Source organism: Rutilus rutilus (assembly GCF_951802725.1).
Source record: "Rutilus rutilus genome assembly, chromosome: 5".
Taxonomy (NCBI): domain Eukaryota; kingdom Metazoa; phylum Chordata; class Actinopteri; order Cypriniformes; family Leuciscidae; genus Rutilus; species Rutilus rutilus.
Genome location: NC_140213.1, coordinates 8,727,848 through 8,744,833, shown reverse-complemented (window position 1 = coordinate 8,744,833; position 16,986 = coordinate 8,727,848). Strand labels below are relative to the sequence as shown.

The 16,986-nt window shown below is 38.9% G+C and overlaps 2 protein-coding genes across 3 annotated transcripts in view; one reads left to right on the top strand and one right to left on the bottom strand.

Annotated features, from left to right (window-relative positions):
• veph1 (ventricular zone expressed PH domain-containing 1) overlaps positions 1-16,986 on the top strand; it is a 145,021-nt gene that overhangs the window by 51,817 nt on the left and 76,218 nt on the right. For both annotated transcript variants that reach the window (XR_014627454.1, XM_084409462.1), the window contains exons 5-6: positions 13,260-13,423; positions 16,044-16,253. Coding sequence is in view for 1 of the 2 variants with exons in the window: in XM_084409462.1 (XP_084265588.1) it covers positions 13,260-13,423; positions 16,044-16,253 (374 nt within the window). In the remaining variant the exon portion in view is untranslated. The remainder of the gene's footprint in view (positions 1-13,259; positions 13,424-16,043; positions 16,254-16,986) is intronic.
• ptx3a (pentraxin 3, long a) lies at positions 2,881-7,676 on the bottom strand. Its single transcript, XM_084409463.1, has 3 exons — positions 7,417-7,676; positions 5,803-6,387; positions 2,881-4,213 (listed from the first exon to the last, which is right to left on the bottom strand). Exons 1-3 carry the CDS (start codon positions 7,565-7,567, stop codon positions 3,582-3,584), a joined length of 1,368 nt encoding a protein of 455 aa, XP_084265589.1. The 5' UTR covers positions 7,568-7,676; the 3' UTR covers positions 2,881-3,581.

The window sequence follows — 16,986 nt, the reverse complement described above, 5'->3', positions numbered from 1 at the left end:
ATTAAGTTTTGTGGTTTCTCCATGTGCCATGCATTATAGCAGAGCAACTACAGAGGCCCAGCTAACAGGATTAATAGAACTTAATAGCTCAGCATCGTCCTTCCTCAAGCCTCCCATTGGGGTCTGTCTCTTAATCAGTCTCCTTTCCCCTTCTCTCATTAACACCACCCTGGTCCTACTTGCCTCTGGTTAACACAGAACAGATAACGTGCAACCTATTCCCAGTCCATGAAGCAGGAAGTGGGGTGAGGTAATAGGGTTCAGGTTAGGTTTTGTGGTGTACCTTTGAGGGGTTCTAAACGCTGAACACTGCAAAAGGAATGGCAGAGCAATGATTCATAGAAACAACTACTTCATTGGTACAGCGATTAGATTACAATTTCATGGTCTGTTTAGTGCTCAGGCGCGGCTCTATGGAAATCAAAGACTGTGTCCGAAATCGCGCACTCTCTTGAGTAGGTTCTTATTTTGAATAAGTAATTACTTCACAGCCACAAAAGTGTGTGTGTAGTATGACTGTAATCTGGACGTATTACATTTGCCTTGTTGCCCTTACCACGTGACCTACTAGCGTCATCAAATGCACACTTCAGAATCTTGCCTGAAAGAAGTAGGTCATCTGGGTACTTTTTACTTACTCTTTGATGAGTACTGTGAATTCGGACATACTACTTTTGTTGCATACTGTTTTTCAGCTACTATATAGTAGGGAAGTATGCGATTATGGATGCAGCCAAACATTTACAATGGTAAGTAAAGAACACCATGACCAGCTTGACTTCAGCATTGACTTGTTGGCTACCATTCATGAATTTCCACACTGATCAAGGCTGGTAATTACTTGTCTGTACTGGTGTACTAGTTTAGTCATGTGGTTCACAAGAAATACTTCTGTCATCCTAATTGACCAAGGCAATGTTGCTATAGTTAAGCACGTTTAGTAGGCTTGTTGTGGCATGCTGGTCTTTTCAGCAGGACAGGCAACTGTGTGTACAATCATTTAGTCTCTTTAAAACATTTTTGATGAGCTGTGTAGATGTCTCGCCGTGAGCTCTTGTGTTTCCTTAGTATGTAGCTGCCTCAACACAGGGGTCTCATGTTAAAGTCATGTCGGAGGTATGATGTGAGTGTTTGTAGTGGTCTGGAGTGTGTTAGAGGCACAGCTCCCCTGGTGTGTACAGTCACTACAGGAGCAGGAAAGCCAGAGTTAGAAAAGAGCATCTTTGAAACATTAAAGGTTTTGAATGGCTCACAAACTCCCTCTAGCAATGCTCATTATTAGTAATATCCTTTCAAGAATGCATTCTCCCTACCACCATCTGGATCCACTAATCAGTCTGAGGCCTGAGTGTTTTTGCTAAGCCAATGATTTGTTCCTCTTTTACACTGACCCGTGACCAGTGTCATCCAGATCTTTGGTTATGTTGCGTGTTATAAATGTAAAATACCAGACACTCAGTGTGGCCCATGCTGTTTTCTTATGTTTTCAATTAACTGATTACTTGAATACTCTACACTTAATGTACATGACTCATGTTCACAAAGGTTCATAATCATGAATTTATTTAATTGCTCTGTGTCTGAAATAACTTGCCTTTTTTGCCAATGTGGTTAAAGAATGATTTAGCAAATTGGATATGGTATGATAAAACATCGAGTCATGATATATGTATGACACTTTACAGTTAACCCAGCTAACAAAAATATGTTTTGCTAGCATTGCCATTAAGTTATAAAATGTACATTTTTTTTAGACGTTTTAGACAGCGCCCAAATACTAAATTAAGTTATCTTTCACTCTTCTAATTCACACAAAATTATATTAAAATGGCAGTTATGTTTTAAATGAACATAAACAGATAAGAAATAAAACACGTGTACCAGTATATTGGATCCATGCAGCTCTTAAAGTGAAAGCAGCCTAATATTCCTGCTGTGCTAATGTTTGTGTTTTAATGTTAATCAAACAACAAGTGAAAAAAATTATATTATATATATTAAATAAATTATATATATATATATATATGTTACATTTAAGAAATATGAAGATACATTTTTAGCTTTGACTAATTTTAGATCGTAATTTTGGCTACCCCTGAAATGGGTCATACCATTAAGATGACCTGAGCAGTTGAATTAAATACACTATAAAACCACGCTCATTCAGGGACATGCATTTATTTCACAGACGAAGAACAGACTATGTTTAAAATGCCAGTTGTGCTGTTAGAGAAGAGGACGGTTTAGTTGAGCACAGTTCAGCAAGTCCTCTTTAATGTTGTTAAACTGAAATTAAGCATAGTTTATGTCAATCAATTGCATGTGAAATTCGCTGTATTAGTAGGTGTGTTTGTGTGTGTGTGTGTGTGTATTTATATATATATATATATATGCTCATACCCCCCTAACTCTCTGAAGGACCTGAAAGGCACTGTTTATTTCATATGCATCTTTGTTCTGTTGTATTTACATATTTATGTTGGCCTTTTGAATATTAAATGGATCTAAACTATGTTCGATAGAAATTATTTGATGATGCAGCAATCAACCTGCTAGTATACCTGTTAATGCATGCGTTTTTGAACTTTTCTAATTTAAAACATGATCAAAAACACTATTTTAATAACAAAAGTATAAAAAAGAAAGCAAATGACAAATATCAGTATCTGAATCGGCCAATAGTTGTTTGTTAAAATCAGAATCAGTATCGGCCAAAAAATAATACGTCAGTGCATCCTTAGTTCTGAGAATGTTCCATGTTAGCTGGGTATCTTCTATTAACCAATGCACTTTCATTCACCTCTTGATCACTTTTTCATTCAACTGGTCCAAGATGACAATGTTTTTTTTATTATTGTTGTCATTTTTTGTTTTAAATTTTTATTATGGTTTGTTTCTCCCGACCCTCAGAAAAATATTTATATACATTATACATTCAACTTTGCCTCTTAACAAAAAACAATTTACATTATAATACATTTAATCACATCAGCAGAAACAAAAATAGTCACAATTTGTAAACATTTTCCACAGTTCCATCATCAAAACCACCTTGTGTTAAAACGACAAACCAAAGGCAAAAAAGTTATTCATTAGCAGAAATCATATAACAAAATGTTTCGAAATAGCCATATTTAACAGATTCTATAGTTTAAAAAATGCATACGAAAAATAACAATGGACAGAAGGATTACATTACAAATAGATTAAAAATGAACTCAAATCTTAATGTAAACATTACCAATCAAGATAAATAGTTTGGTGATACATAATAAATTTGTAAAAATTCCTTCCACTTTGTATTAATTGAAAACATTCTTTTAAAACAGAACATTTTTGTAAAAATATATAATCATATGTGATGATGTCCCTCCAATGGCAGCAGTTTACCTATTTTAACTTGCTTGACTACAGCCTGTTCACCCTACAATTTCCCTATGAAGGAACATTTTCCACACATCTGAAAAGGAGGAAAATGACTGTTGTGTGCAGATGTAGCGAAGCAGGTTCTTAATATGTGATTGTACTAGGAGCTCAGCTGATTGGTATACAGGGCTCATGTGGTTAAGACAGTAGAGAAATTAGTATATTAGCTTGACACCCCCTTTTGGCTCAATGTCAGACACGCCCCATGCCACCACATTACCACGGATACCACAACCACCCCCATCCAGCCGTGCCTGCTGAGATATTTCCTTTGAATCCAAAACATGGTCCCACATGTTCACTCCGGTCATCTTCCCTGTGAAGGCTTGCTCAGCATCAAATGTGTCTGGCTTACTAAAATGTCTGAAGTGACGTCCATACTCTTGCCCCAATAGTATGCTTCCTTTGCTACGTAGCTCGTGACCCTCAGCCACTCCGGGAGAGCTTGCAGCTTGTTGACCGTTCACCCACAACGATGCCAAGCCCTGCTGTGAGCTCCAGACTGCACAAATGTGCACCCACTGACCCTCTTGTACTGCTCCTGAAGCTTCCACCAAATGGGCTTCACCATTGACTGTAAAAAAGACAGTCTGTCCATTCAACACCAGCTGGAGTTCGTAGGCATTGCCAATTGTGCTGTAAGTGAAGAGGACGGTTTTGTTGAGCACCTGAGTTGGTTTCACCCACAGGCAAATGGTGACGGCATTGGTCTGGAAGGTTTTCTTGGCTGATACTTCAACATGAGCTGTAGATGAACGTGTGGGGAAGAGCAGCCCAGTGTCACAGCCTGGAGAGAAAGAAGGATTAGTGTTAACAAAATGTAATTATCCCCTGTTGGAAAGAACATAATTAGTCTGTAGTGATGTCTGTCCCCCTATATTTCAGAGGGAGAACCATTGCGGCACTCCACCCGTCACTAGGTGCGTATGATTGCATTGTAGAAAACTTTAGTTTATTTTCTATGGATAACCTTCGCATAGTCAAAATCTTTCAAGGAGGGTTCATCACAAAGTATGAACTTTTTTTAATTAAGAGGTCAGTATTTTGTGATGTAATCTTCAGTGCATTTTCTTTATTCGTATAGGGGTCATCGGAGTAATGGTTTTTATTGTAAACATTTAGTCATTGTGGATCCTGTCCAGTTTTTGCTCCCACTAACCCTTTCTAAAGAGCGAATCAAGAGAGATCAAGAGACTTATTCCTTATTCCTTGTGCTATTAATATTTATTCACTACTGAATGTGATGAGAATTGGTCTGGTAGAACCCAACTAGGATCTTCTTTGTGCAGTTGTGTTTTGTAAGCCTGTGTGAGTTTTATACGGATGGACAGTTTTGTGCACAATTAACTTGCATAACTATTAAGAGGATCTTCAACTAGAAGAAACTGAATTAAAGTGGAAGGCTTGTAAAACAGTCATAAAATAAATTGAAGGGTCTTTGGTAATGGGTTTGGTAATGAGATTTTCTCTGCTATGGGTGATTGCTTTGCTATGACAGGCTATGGCTCTCCTTTCCTACCGTAGCTTACAGTATTTTCATTACATTTGTCTTGGGTTTCCTGCTTTGGGAGGATGGAGGGAGGCTAAGTCATTCTCTGAAGTCTCATCTGGTTCTGTTTTCCCTCTTGGACACTTTGGTGTGGTCGCCCTGTATAGCTGTTAATAATTATACCTCCCTCTGTCTTCCATTTACTCTACCTCTACAAAGCTATTTAATGCAGAAAGGCATGGGCATTCGCAGATTAAATCTTTTTTGCTTAAGTTGACTAGAAACTGTATCCGGCTTACTGACAAGGTGAAAGCGGACTTGATGCGGACAAAGCTTGTTTCTTAACTCAGTAGGAGCTTGGGGAAAGTCGTACGGGGTTAAACATTTATTAGATTTTGGGGGATATCAGCCTCCTACCTTAGGTCTGCTCAGGGGGTCGTATGAGTTGACATTTTGTGTTTGTGTTCGTCAGCTAAGTTGGCTAGTGGTTTGATGGTAGCATGTGGTTTGCATAAATCACAGATTTACAGCTCAAAATGTACAGCACCAAAGCAGAATTGTCACCTTGGCGGTCTGTTTTAGTCCTATCCTGATTGAGCTTAAAAGATTAACTCACATAAAGCAACATACTTGCAAGGGGGGTTGAAATTGGTGCATGATTTTTTTGTTGTTCAAAACCTGTAACATAAATCTACATGTGCGTTTTACCCTTCCCTAACACAATGTGTTCTTTAATCTGAGCCATGGGATAGCATTTATTGCACATAGTTAAACACTTTGAGGCATCGTTTAAAGGACACATAAAGCTACCCATTGTTTGCTATACTTGCCTCTCAATAAAGTGGCAAATGGACTGCTTTTGCTTGTTACAACATAGACTGTCTCACCTGATGGAAGCATGTTTGCAAAGGTTGACCTGGTGTAAAGAGTCAGCTGTTCCCGGATGGTTTGCAGCTCGCTGGAGACAGTTGCCAGAGTCTTTTCCAGCCTACCTCCATATAATCCCTCCGTCTCAGTCACTTCTTGCATGAGATGTCGGGCATGGATGCTCTTGGCTTGCGGGGCCATACCTCCTCCCTCCCATTTCACGCAGCCGTTCTCCAGTCGATCCAGCCGTGCAGCCTGGTTTACACTGCCAGCCAGTAGCTGCTGCAGGGCTGTATCATGCCGTGCGTACTGATCAGCTGAGACCTCTCGCACACGGTCCAGCGCGTTCTGCAATCGCGTCTCTGTTTGAGTCCCAGCCCGTCGAACCAAGTTCTCAACTGCAGATGCACAAGAGCCGCCGTACTGGGCCACAAACTGTAACATCTCTCCTCTCAGACTCTGCAGCTCAACCTTGATGATATCATCGGTATACTGCAGGAGCATGTTCTCTTTCATTTGGGAATTTTCCAGCATTGTGAAGAGCTTATCCCACTTAGTAAAAGCTGGACCTTTGCAGGGTTCAGGGGAAGGTGTGGGGGTATCCCCTAAGAGAGAAATCAAGGGAAAGAGAGGAACGCAGAAAAATTGAGCTTACATGACATGATTTTTATATGTTCTCAAGGTGACACCATTTGTTGAGTTTGAAGGGTTAGCAGCGAAGAGTAGGACATGGTCTTAGCTAACTCAGAGAATGTTAACTTTAGTAATGAAATATTGCATATAAGGCAGTCATGCTTAGCTACTTAGTTACTTAGTTCTGGAAAACTCAAAATAAAATAGTGCCAAAAGTGCCAAAGGGTATGACCCATATAAACAAATTATTAATTGAAACTCAACCAAAGAATATTTTTTCCATGTTCTACAACAATGGGATGAGCCTAACAAACAGCAATCCAAAATCTTCACATGAAAACACGTTTCTTCACATGATTAAAAATGATTGTGAAGGCACTAACACATTCATTTTCTTCAAAACATAGCTTTATTTATAACTATGGTTTGCCTACGAACAAATTTTCACAATAAAATCCACAAACGTAAGAAAATGATCAGCTCTTTTGATTTAAATTTAACTTAATATATCTAAAGCTATACAGTATGTATATATGACTATCAAACATACACACATTTTTTGTTTCTCGGGTAAATCTGGTTAATAAATCAGCTTCTCTCTCTCTTTGTTTGTTTTCTCTCTTTCTCTTTCCGCCACCGTTTGCTGTCGCCAGAGACAAATAGTATACTCCAAAGACATACTAGTAGAAAACAACAATCATCACACAATCGTAGTATAACCTCTTCCACAAATACAACTGTAATTTATATGATGTCATAACACAACACAAGCATTCCACGCTACCACAAATATTCCCACATTCACAAATGTCTAAACACATCTTGGTGAGTTTCTTTTTCCCTGCTAAAAAAAATTCCTTTTTGACATGTCCACACACACTCTGATAGTGGAACTCCTTTAATCCTGTTTATTTATCCTGTCAGCACTTACACGTCTCCTTAACTTACAGCTGATGCTACTGATCACAGTGGAATATTTTTTATTTCTGTCAGTTACTCACCTTCCATTGGGTCCTCGTCAGTTATCTCGTTTAAATAATTGGGTCCAAAGCCCACATCGATGTCCTCCTCATAATTATCAGCTACTGCCATGGACAATGAAGCCACCAGACACGTGGCCTGGAGGAATGTCCACATGGACATGCTAGCCATTTGAGAATAAGAACAAGATTTGGTGTTTGTGTATAATGTCTCTTCCTCTCTCTGTTGGTCCTTCTTGTTAGATGCTTAGCAATCGGTTGGCTGGACTCCTGCTTGTTTGGTGAACTGCAGCTGAAAGGCAACTGAGCCTGATAGAGGAGCTCTGTGGTCTATATAAACATTGCGCTCAGAGAGAGCGAGAAAGAGGGGTGGGGGAGAGAGAGAGAGTTACGTAGCTTCAGTGAGAAATTCTTCGTTGGAGGTAGTATGGGAAGTCAAATTGTTGTACTGCTCCTGCAACTCAGGCAGAGAGAGAGAGAGTTTGGGGGGGAGGATGTTGGGTAAAGAGGTATAAAAGGGGGGTAAAGGCAAGTAAAGGAAACCTGGAAATACCAGTGAATTTTAGAAAAAGTGGCCTGGAAAGGTCATGGGGAATTTTTGTAATGAATGTACATTTTCTCCAGTAACACTTATGTAACACCCTATTCCTTAATATAATTTATCCTTAATACCACTAACACTATCTAACACAGTCTAAATCCTAAATCCAACCCTTAGCTTTAACCTTGACCCTTAACGTCTGTTATAAATACTACCCGTGTTCCTTCATCTAACTTGGATCTTAATCCTCAGCCCTAACCCCTATTCATACACTCAGTCCCTAATTTAGCAGCAACTTTCATTTTCAGGTTTTCCATCAATTTTTCCTTTTCAATGAGAGTGGTCAATTTATGGCAAAGTTGAAACAAGTTACAACAGAGACATGAAGTTGCGACTTCCAAAAGTGTAGATAGTTGAGCATACGATCCATCTCCTGTGAGACAAAATCTTTGCCTACAGTGCTTCTCATTTGTGATCATATTTTCAAATGCTAGGGTCAGTTCTGCAGTGCACCAATGATGTCAGGGCAGCCAGTGTCAGAAACACAACTAGTACAGTGACCAGGCGACCAGTGATTACACTGGTTACACTGGTACACAGTTCTGCACTACTTCCGGATAACTAACGTGCATTTAGTACAAAATTAGTTTAAATATTCCAATTTAGTATACTAAAAGTACAATTGCAGGGTATTTATATTAAGTGCATAAATATGTAAATGTATTTGTAGTATACCTAGCATAAAATAAATATATTTCAAATACATTTTGGTATATTTATTTTTCACTAGGGCAAAATTGCTGTAAATGTGATTTGATTCCAAGCTTCCACTCCTTTACTTAGTCCCAACACCTTTACCTAGTCCCAACTCCTTTTCCCCAGTCCAAAACAAGACTTGGATGCGGTTCTGAATTAGGATTTGCTGATTAGGATCCACTGTTCAGAAACCTAACTCCAAAATCTGATCCAAAAGTTGATCGGATTGGTTTTTCAAGTATCTGCACACCACATGATAAACCACAAAAATTTTTCCTTAATGCCCATGTTCTCTTATTTGATCTTATTACCGAATAATGTGCTTTGCTTATTCAAATATCAATGATCTATTATTCTGTTTGTACTGGGTAACTTCTGGGGCTGGTGCAGGATTTATATATTTAATGTGCAGGACATTATGGAAACAGAAGAGTCCCATGACATTCACCCTTTGGAAAGTTGACATTAATATGTCTGCAACTCAAAATGCCAAATTCCAGCGGATGGATTTTTCTGCTTATGTCAGCTATGTTTATGACAGCATGAGCATGTCAACAAGTCTTTTCAGAATGTGAGCTTCCATTTGCAGTCAGAATTATCTTAACACGTTCTCTGTTCAGCATAATTGTTTTAACTGATGAAGATCCCACCCCACAGTCTCCCATTTCCCACAGTAGCGTGTGTTCCCTGCTGAGGATGTATATTACTTGTTGCAAAAATTACAGAGGCGTATCTGAATGTGAACTCAGAGCAGGGTAACGGGACAGTACAAATGTGAATGACTGGTCTCGTTGTCTAAAGGGAACACAGTGGAAGGTCAGTCAGCCTTGGCTAATGTCGTCAATCTGCCACCTTGGAATGAAAAGTGCTGATGATGAAATTTCAGTAGCACCTACACCATAATTGACGGCAAAGCTCAGACAATGAGGTCCTCTTAACTAGATTTTAATTGTGCATTATATTGCATGACAACTTCACACCTACACCAGAAGTGGGCTTAGCAGGAAGGAAATATTCAAATGAACACCTGGATATTTATCATTCCCTTGAAATACATTTTTGTAATTTATTGTACATGGAATGCACTTTACAAAATGCGTTAATGCTCTTCAGTCCATCTGGTTTAAATAGGGTGACCAGATATCTCTTTTTCCCCTGGACATTCCCGTATTTCAGCTCCATTTTTAGTGTCCCGACTTATTATGAAAATATTATGTTTTGTCCCATATCTCTTCTTTCCTAAATTGTCTTTGCTTGGTGATCATAAAAGCGAGTATCAGTATCAGAGAGCGTAGAGGAGATCAGGTCAGACGAGAGAATGTCAAAGAATTTAACGAAGATCTTCAAAATGAGTTTATCAATTATTATGCACAGTAAGTTGTGAGAAAAGAACTCAATGTGGTATCGTGCTGAATGACCCGCACCAGAAGCGCTCTCTCAGACAGCGTGCAATCCCGAATTCAGTTCTCTTTGTGCCTAAATGACATTTGGTCTTAAAGTGACAGCAGCCTAAAATAATGTTAATCAAACAATGAAAGGTTTTAAATAAATTTATTCATATTAAATAAACCTACTGTACCTGAAAAACTTTATTTAATTTGTATCTCTATCGTATTTGTTCTATTGTTTGTAATTTGCTTCTTTGTTCGTTTTTACATAACAAATGTAAAATAACCATATGATGTATAGTTATCATGAAATACAGTTTCTCATATGAAACAAATTTTTGGTCATATTGTCCACCCCTAGTGGATGCTGCTTAAGTGTGTTACACATAGTTTCAGTGAATTTTTTGTCAAGCGAAGTTGTGATAGATACTTTCAGTGTGTGTGTGTGTGTGGGTAGGGGGTTGCCTGTCCATCCCATCCTGTATTCTACCATGAGAAATCTGGTCAACCAAGATTTAAAGGACTATTTCAGGCTAGATCAAATCCAAGTAATGCATTCAGGGCTCGACAGTAAGGACTGCCCGATGGAGCGTGAACGACTCCAGGGACAGTAGATGGAACAGTGCTGGTGGGTCAGTGCTGCATCGTCACAAAAGTTTATAATTTGCACGTGTTTACCATTTGCAAGCTTTGCCTATTGAAATATTTTAAAAAGTGCAAGAAGCATTTGGTACTCGCTGTTTGAGAAGTTCTCTTTCACGTTTTCTTGCGCTTGAACATACATATTCACACAAAATTATGACAAATATGCCCATATTGCGATTATCCTAGTAAACATAGTTGGTTATGGCTTAAGGGGAGACACGGCAGGCAAAAACATCGGTTTTTTTTTTTACTAGTAAATTGAGATTTTGTGCTATTTGTCTTCAATAACATGTCTTCTTTCAGACTTGTGGTGAAAAAAAGTTCAAAATACACATTTAAGTCTTTATTTTACTACACTTTGTCTATTTGCGTCTGTAGATCTCTCCTAAATTCAACAAAAGTTGGCGTTCTAAATCAACATGCTGCTCCGCGATCGCTGTCTGCACCCTGTCATCACATATACCGTTGGAAAGCTCTCTCTCTCTCTCTCCTGTACAATGTTGTCAGATCCAAATATGGTAATTTCCTTTTTTATCAGCAACCAATCGTGAAAGTACAATGGGGACATTTAACTCTAAGAGCGAAATCTCATTGGCTGATGTAAATTTCTGACAACGTGATTCCGTTTGTGTGTGTTTTTGACTGTGGTTCTGTTCAGTTGAAGGCCATAAATGCCGTGTTATAAGTTTTGATGTGTTTTAGGTGGTTTGTATTGTTGTTGCTAATGATTTGATGAGATATTGTGTCTGTAAATAGTTGTTTCCACTAAAAAAAGTATGAGTTTTTACAATATAAATCTTTAAAGGCCGTTTTCTCAAAATGGATTTTTTCTCATACTCTGAGCCAGAAATCTCCACTTCAGCAGCACTTACATACACCAAACTTTCCAGTTGTATTCCTATCTATATTCTTAACGATTTTACAGAGGGGTTTGTTCATATATCATCCAGATTCTGATTTATACAACATTTTATACCTAAAACCGGGGCGAAAAATAGATTTTTTTTTATAGCTGTTGGCAGTTTTTTCTGATTAATGGAGTGATAAAAAGAGATATCCTGAGATATCCCATAAATATTCTAAAAACTTGTTTACTTTTTACATTAGGGTTTTGCATGAGGGGGTTGAAATTTCTCTAAAAAATTAAAGATACCTTCTGCCAAAGCACCTGGCAAAGATTAAATTACTTATCAGATGTGGTCTTTGGAAGTGAATGAAAGATTGTTAGTATTTCCTGTTAACTGTCTAAGGCCAATAACATTTCCCCACTTGTCTTATTATGGAATGTTATGTTTAACACTAATCCTTCATTAACACCACCCACTGTTTGTAGAAACAGGTGGGCAGGTCTTCTGCAAGCTTAAATGTCCTACCTGAGCCAGGAGAAACATCTCCTTTACAGAATTATGTCTGTTAACTGACCGCCCCTGACTTAGATGGCTTGCCAGAGCTCAAACTTGAACTTAAAACTTGAAAGGGCTTTTTTTCTTCCACAGAAACAGTTACGTCAAAGTGATACCCTCATGGCCGATGCTCCGACATGTAGAACAGCTGCGCTTCAGGCGACCCGAGTTTGAGTTCCAGCTCGTGCAATTTCCCGATCCTGTCCCCCCTCACTTCGCTTCCTGTCTACTTCTACTGTGCTATATAATAAAGGAAGAAAAAACGTTGCACATTTAGTTTTACTTAATAATCCCACTGCACACAAATCTTATTTGTTTTTCAAATTGAATTTTTAGTACTTACTGACTGTAGTGGTGAAATGTGTCACACTTTTGTCATAACTGTCATACTTCCGAGGTTACTAACTGGTGCTTGAAACACGCAACAGCATCATACTTTATATGCAGTCTGCAAGCAATCATGCCATTACCACTTGGCAAGCTGATTGACCTCTACTGATTCTGCAGCCAATGAGATTGTTTGCTCAACATTTAAATAGTCCGATTCAGTGTTTTCTGTAAACTAGTGTTAGTTCCTCTGAAACCCTCCACATCCCCCATCTCCACCTTCCTATATCTGTTTGTCTGTTCATGCTGCAGCGGCAAATCTCACATGCTCACAGCAACGTGTCTTTCTGTCTAATAGTCCATACTTGCTCTGCAGCAGCAGCAGCATGCGTAGCAGATCTAGTCTGCCAAGAACAAATACATTAACATTGAAAAATATCAAGAGATTGATTACATTGGCATGTTAATGATTGATTCATTACAATGCCAAAAACTTCAGTAACAAATACTCAGAGAGAAAAACATTGTTAGATTTATGATGTTAACTGTGGAAACGTGCCATCACAGTCTGAAAACGCTCCAATAGTGCTTCAAGAAAAGGGCTCAGATAATGAATCCACCCTCACTCATTTTGCATGAGAAATGTCATGTACATTTCCACAACAGTCCAATTTGTTCCTTAGTTGGAGGTTCTGTTCATCTTGTTTTTTTGTGCCATTTTTGGCATTTTGGCATAGATTATGGCTACCATGGTAATTTGAATAAGGGAAGCGTGCTGTATTGATTGATTGTTGGTTTGAATAGGTAATGCTATGCTGTTGAGAGTGCTGCCATCCGTATATCCACGACGACCAGGGCCAATCCATCAACATATCCGTGAGCTGACGGCGATGATGTCCCAGCTGGACCAGGGCGGCAGACACCACCTGCTCAGACTACTGCAGATGATTTCTGACCTTCACCCCCTGGTAAGTGATGAGAGGTTGATGAGTAAGTGAAAGAATGAAAGTGGTATTTGGGGATGAATTCTGGTCAAGGCGAGTTATTCTGAGTAACAGAAAAAAGAATTTAAAGGTCACCAAGGGAGTGGAGGGGTGGGTACACAAATGAGTACAGAGTGAGTTATTTAGCATTAATTTTAAAGCAGACAGCTGCAGCACAAGGTCGAACACTGTAAAACAGTTTGATGGTTGACGCATCTGCCGATACCATAGGAGCCGCCAAACGGATGGGGAAATATAAGAAAACGCATCATAACCCGATAACCCCCCACGACTCTCAGTGAAGACACATTTTACAGGAAAAGAGGAAACCACAGTTTTGGCAGAAACAGAACAAGTCATTTGATTTGTTTTTTCACATTTTACATCTGGCAGATAGCAGATGTGCGGAGTTAGAAGTAAAGAATGCAGTAGTCATGAGGGTGCATTGGGTAACTAGCACATGCATATCAATCAGCTCATCAGTGGAAATACTCACATTAACACATTTTGTGCTTTCAATAGTGGTGAGATTAGGAAAGACTGTGACAGTATCTTGTTACTGGTAATTCTTTTGTCATTTCCATTTGTGTTCATTTACAGAAATGGGAAATCAGTGGAAACTGGTTCTACAGTACTTTCAAGGATTCATATTATCATTCCTCAAGCCCAAAGTCCAAAGTCCAGGGCCATAACCATCATAGACACTGAGGAAAAAGGTCAAGGTCAACCCAATATTAAGATTAGTGGTCAACAAAAATGTTGGATGATTGATAAACTTTTATCACTAATTAGAAGTATATGGTTACAGCCTTACGAAGCATCAACATATATTTATTGTTACTAATCCTAAAACAGTTAATTAAACTTTGTGCCAAGAAACTTTTTTCTGTACAATGATGAAGCTAAGCATGAATAATGAAATGCTGATAAAGGCTAGAACAATTATTGTTCACTTGGGGAAAAGCTTTAGCCTTTAATTCAAAAGGTTTTTGATATCATGAAAAACATGAATTCAGTCTAGTGTGTCTAAAGTTATGCATGTGACTCATTCTCAGGAAGGGGTGCAGTTTGTTTCAAAGATGTACTATCTGCTTACTGAAGACTTATTCATATTTTGTAGACAAATATAAGTTTTTGACATTGTAATGTTTAATCAAAATGTCATAACCAACCATTAAGTCTTCCTAAACCCTAGCCTTGCAAGCTCATGTTCATCTGCCATCAAAATCTAATCAACAACAGATTCATAGAACCAAGTCTCCATTCTACATTTTTCTTTGTTAATAATCCATTACACTCGGATGAATGTCACAATACTATATATCCAGGTATTCACTTTATCATGACTATAGAAGTCCGCCAGCTGGAACAAGTACTTACCAGCATAGACTAGCATATAAATGTATAATAGTTTTTCTGTTTAAATGGATGGATTGATGGATAAAAAGCAAACAAACAGGTGGATCAATAACTTTCCATCTACTGTAAATCAGAAATCATTTCAAATAAAAGCGGGGTTTCCCCAGGCCCTTTCTGCCCCACCACCAGAGTCCTGCAAGGGTCCTGTTTGGTAAACCCGCCCCCACCCCCGCTCCGTTCCTGCAGTACTTAACAGAACAACCCGACCCGTTATCCGACAGCAGCACTAATTTGAGAGATAAGATGAGAACGTGCATCCGTCGTGTTAACAATACAAAACTTTCGGCCACTGCTGGTAGTTTATATAGAGATTTGGAAGCAAATGGGATTAATTAAGATTAGTCAGTGGTTTTTACATCCTGGCAGAGGCTGGGAATCCTGCTTCTCATAGGACGTCCTGTCTGCTGTCCTCCCTGTCCCACCAGATCCTCTTTATCTCCTCTCCACCACTGCCAGTTCAAAGGTTTCCCAAAGAACAATGAGAGGATTAAGCAAATCCTTGCTAAAAGGGTATCGTTAGATCAATTTCATGCTGGAGAAAAGAGCTCATGTTACTCATGTGACTCATATGCCTCTGGTCATCACTACAGTTTGTAAGACATGACACAAGATGTCAACCAACACACAAGATTTTACTGATGATCTGTATTTCTTTTGTGAGTCACTTTTTGAAGGTCATCACTGCTTTGTTGTAACAGACGTTAATAAATCTTGAAAAACTCTCCATAGTGGGAGGATGATTACGAGTTTCCTTCTGCTCTACATTTTTTTTTTTTTTCTCTGTTACTATCTCCATCAATTTTGTTCCACAAACTCATATAGGAACCAGGGACTCTGGTTAATGGGTGGGCGGCACTGAACTCAACCAACCAGAGTGTAGTGGTTCTTTTCGCTGCACGATTAGAACCATAAGGGACCTCTGATGAAAGAACAGTTCAGGACCAAATGAGTGTGTTTGTGGTGTTTTTACAATTTCTTTTTTTTTTTTTACATCCCCACTGTGAAGGATCCAGATAGCCTGTCCCTGTGTGCTTCCAAGAACAGCAGAGAACAAACTTTTCCACCTTATGCTTCTCCTTCCGTCCTATTTCTTCGGCCCGTTGTCATGCTTTACGCTTTTTCTGCAATATAAAAAAGGTCTTACGCTTGAACCCTTCTGAATAATCTTGTCTTTTTGTCTCCTCAGGTTTTGTCATCTTTGGTACCATCGTTCATTGGTTACCTCAGTGACAATGATCTCAGCGACCCTGCCCTGGGTGTGTTGGTTAACGTGGCTCAGGCAAGCCCTGTCTCTCTCGCTCCCTACCTGTCTGCACTGAGAAATGTGGGTCAGAAGAACCCTTGGTTGTTGGGACACATCGCTAAGATCCATGGGACAGTGGGTCTGACTAGTGAGGTGGGTATTTATGTGTTCGTGCATTAAAAACTTGTTCTTGTGTCAGAATGCTCCTAGATTCCTAGATTGACTGAGTGTTTGAAAATTAGACATTCATGACATTGACCTGCTGTGTCAAAAAGCATTTAATTTTTTTTTGCATCAGGGCATTAAAAATTCAATAGTTTTAATTTGTCATTCAGTAATTTTAATTTGTCACTTAAAGAGACATTCAGTAGTTCTTTAGCCAGCATTAGCATTGTTGTTCTTTGTCTACTTTAAAGGGATAGTTCGGCCAAAAATGATATTTAACCCATGATTTACTCACCCTCAAGCCGTTCGAGATGTATATGTAAATCTTTTTTCAGACGAACACATTTTCAGTTATTTTAGAAAATGTCTTAGATCTTTCAGTGGTTATAATGTGAAGCTATGGGGTCCACCTCCTTCAAGTCCCAAAATGTGCATGCATCCTTCACAAAAGTAATCCATCCAGCTCCAGGGGGATAAACGAAGGCCTTCTGAGGGTAATCCGTGCGGTTTTGTCGTAAAAATATACATATTTAAAACTTTATAAACGAAAATAACTGGCTTCCGGTAGCGGTCGACGCACGTTCACGGAGCTGGATGCTGGCGTATGACGTAGGACGTAGCGTAGGAAGCGTCGTGACGTAGAACGTGTGAATGAACGTGCGTCGACTGCTACCGGAAGCCAGTTATTTTCGTTTATAAAGTTTTAAATATGTATATTAAA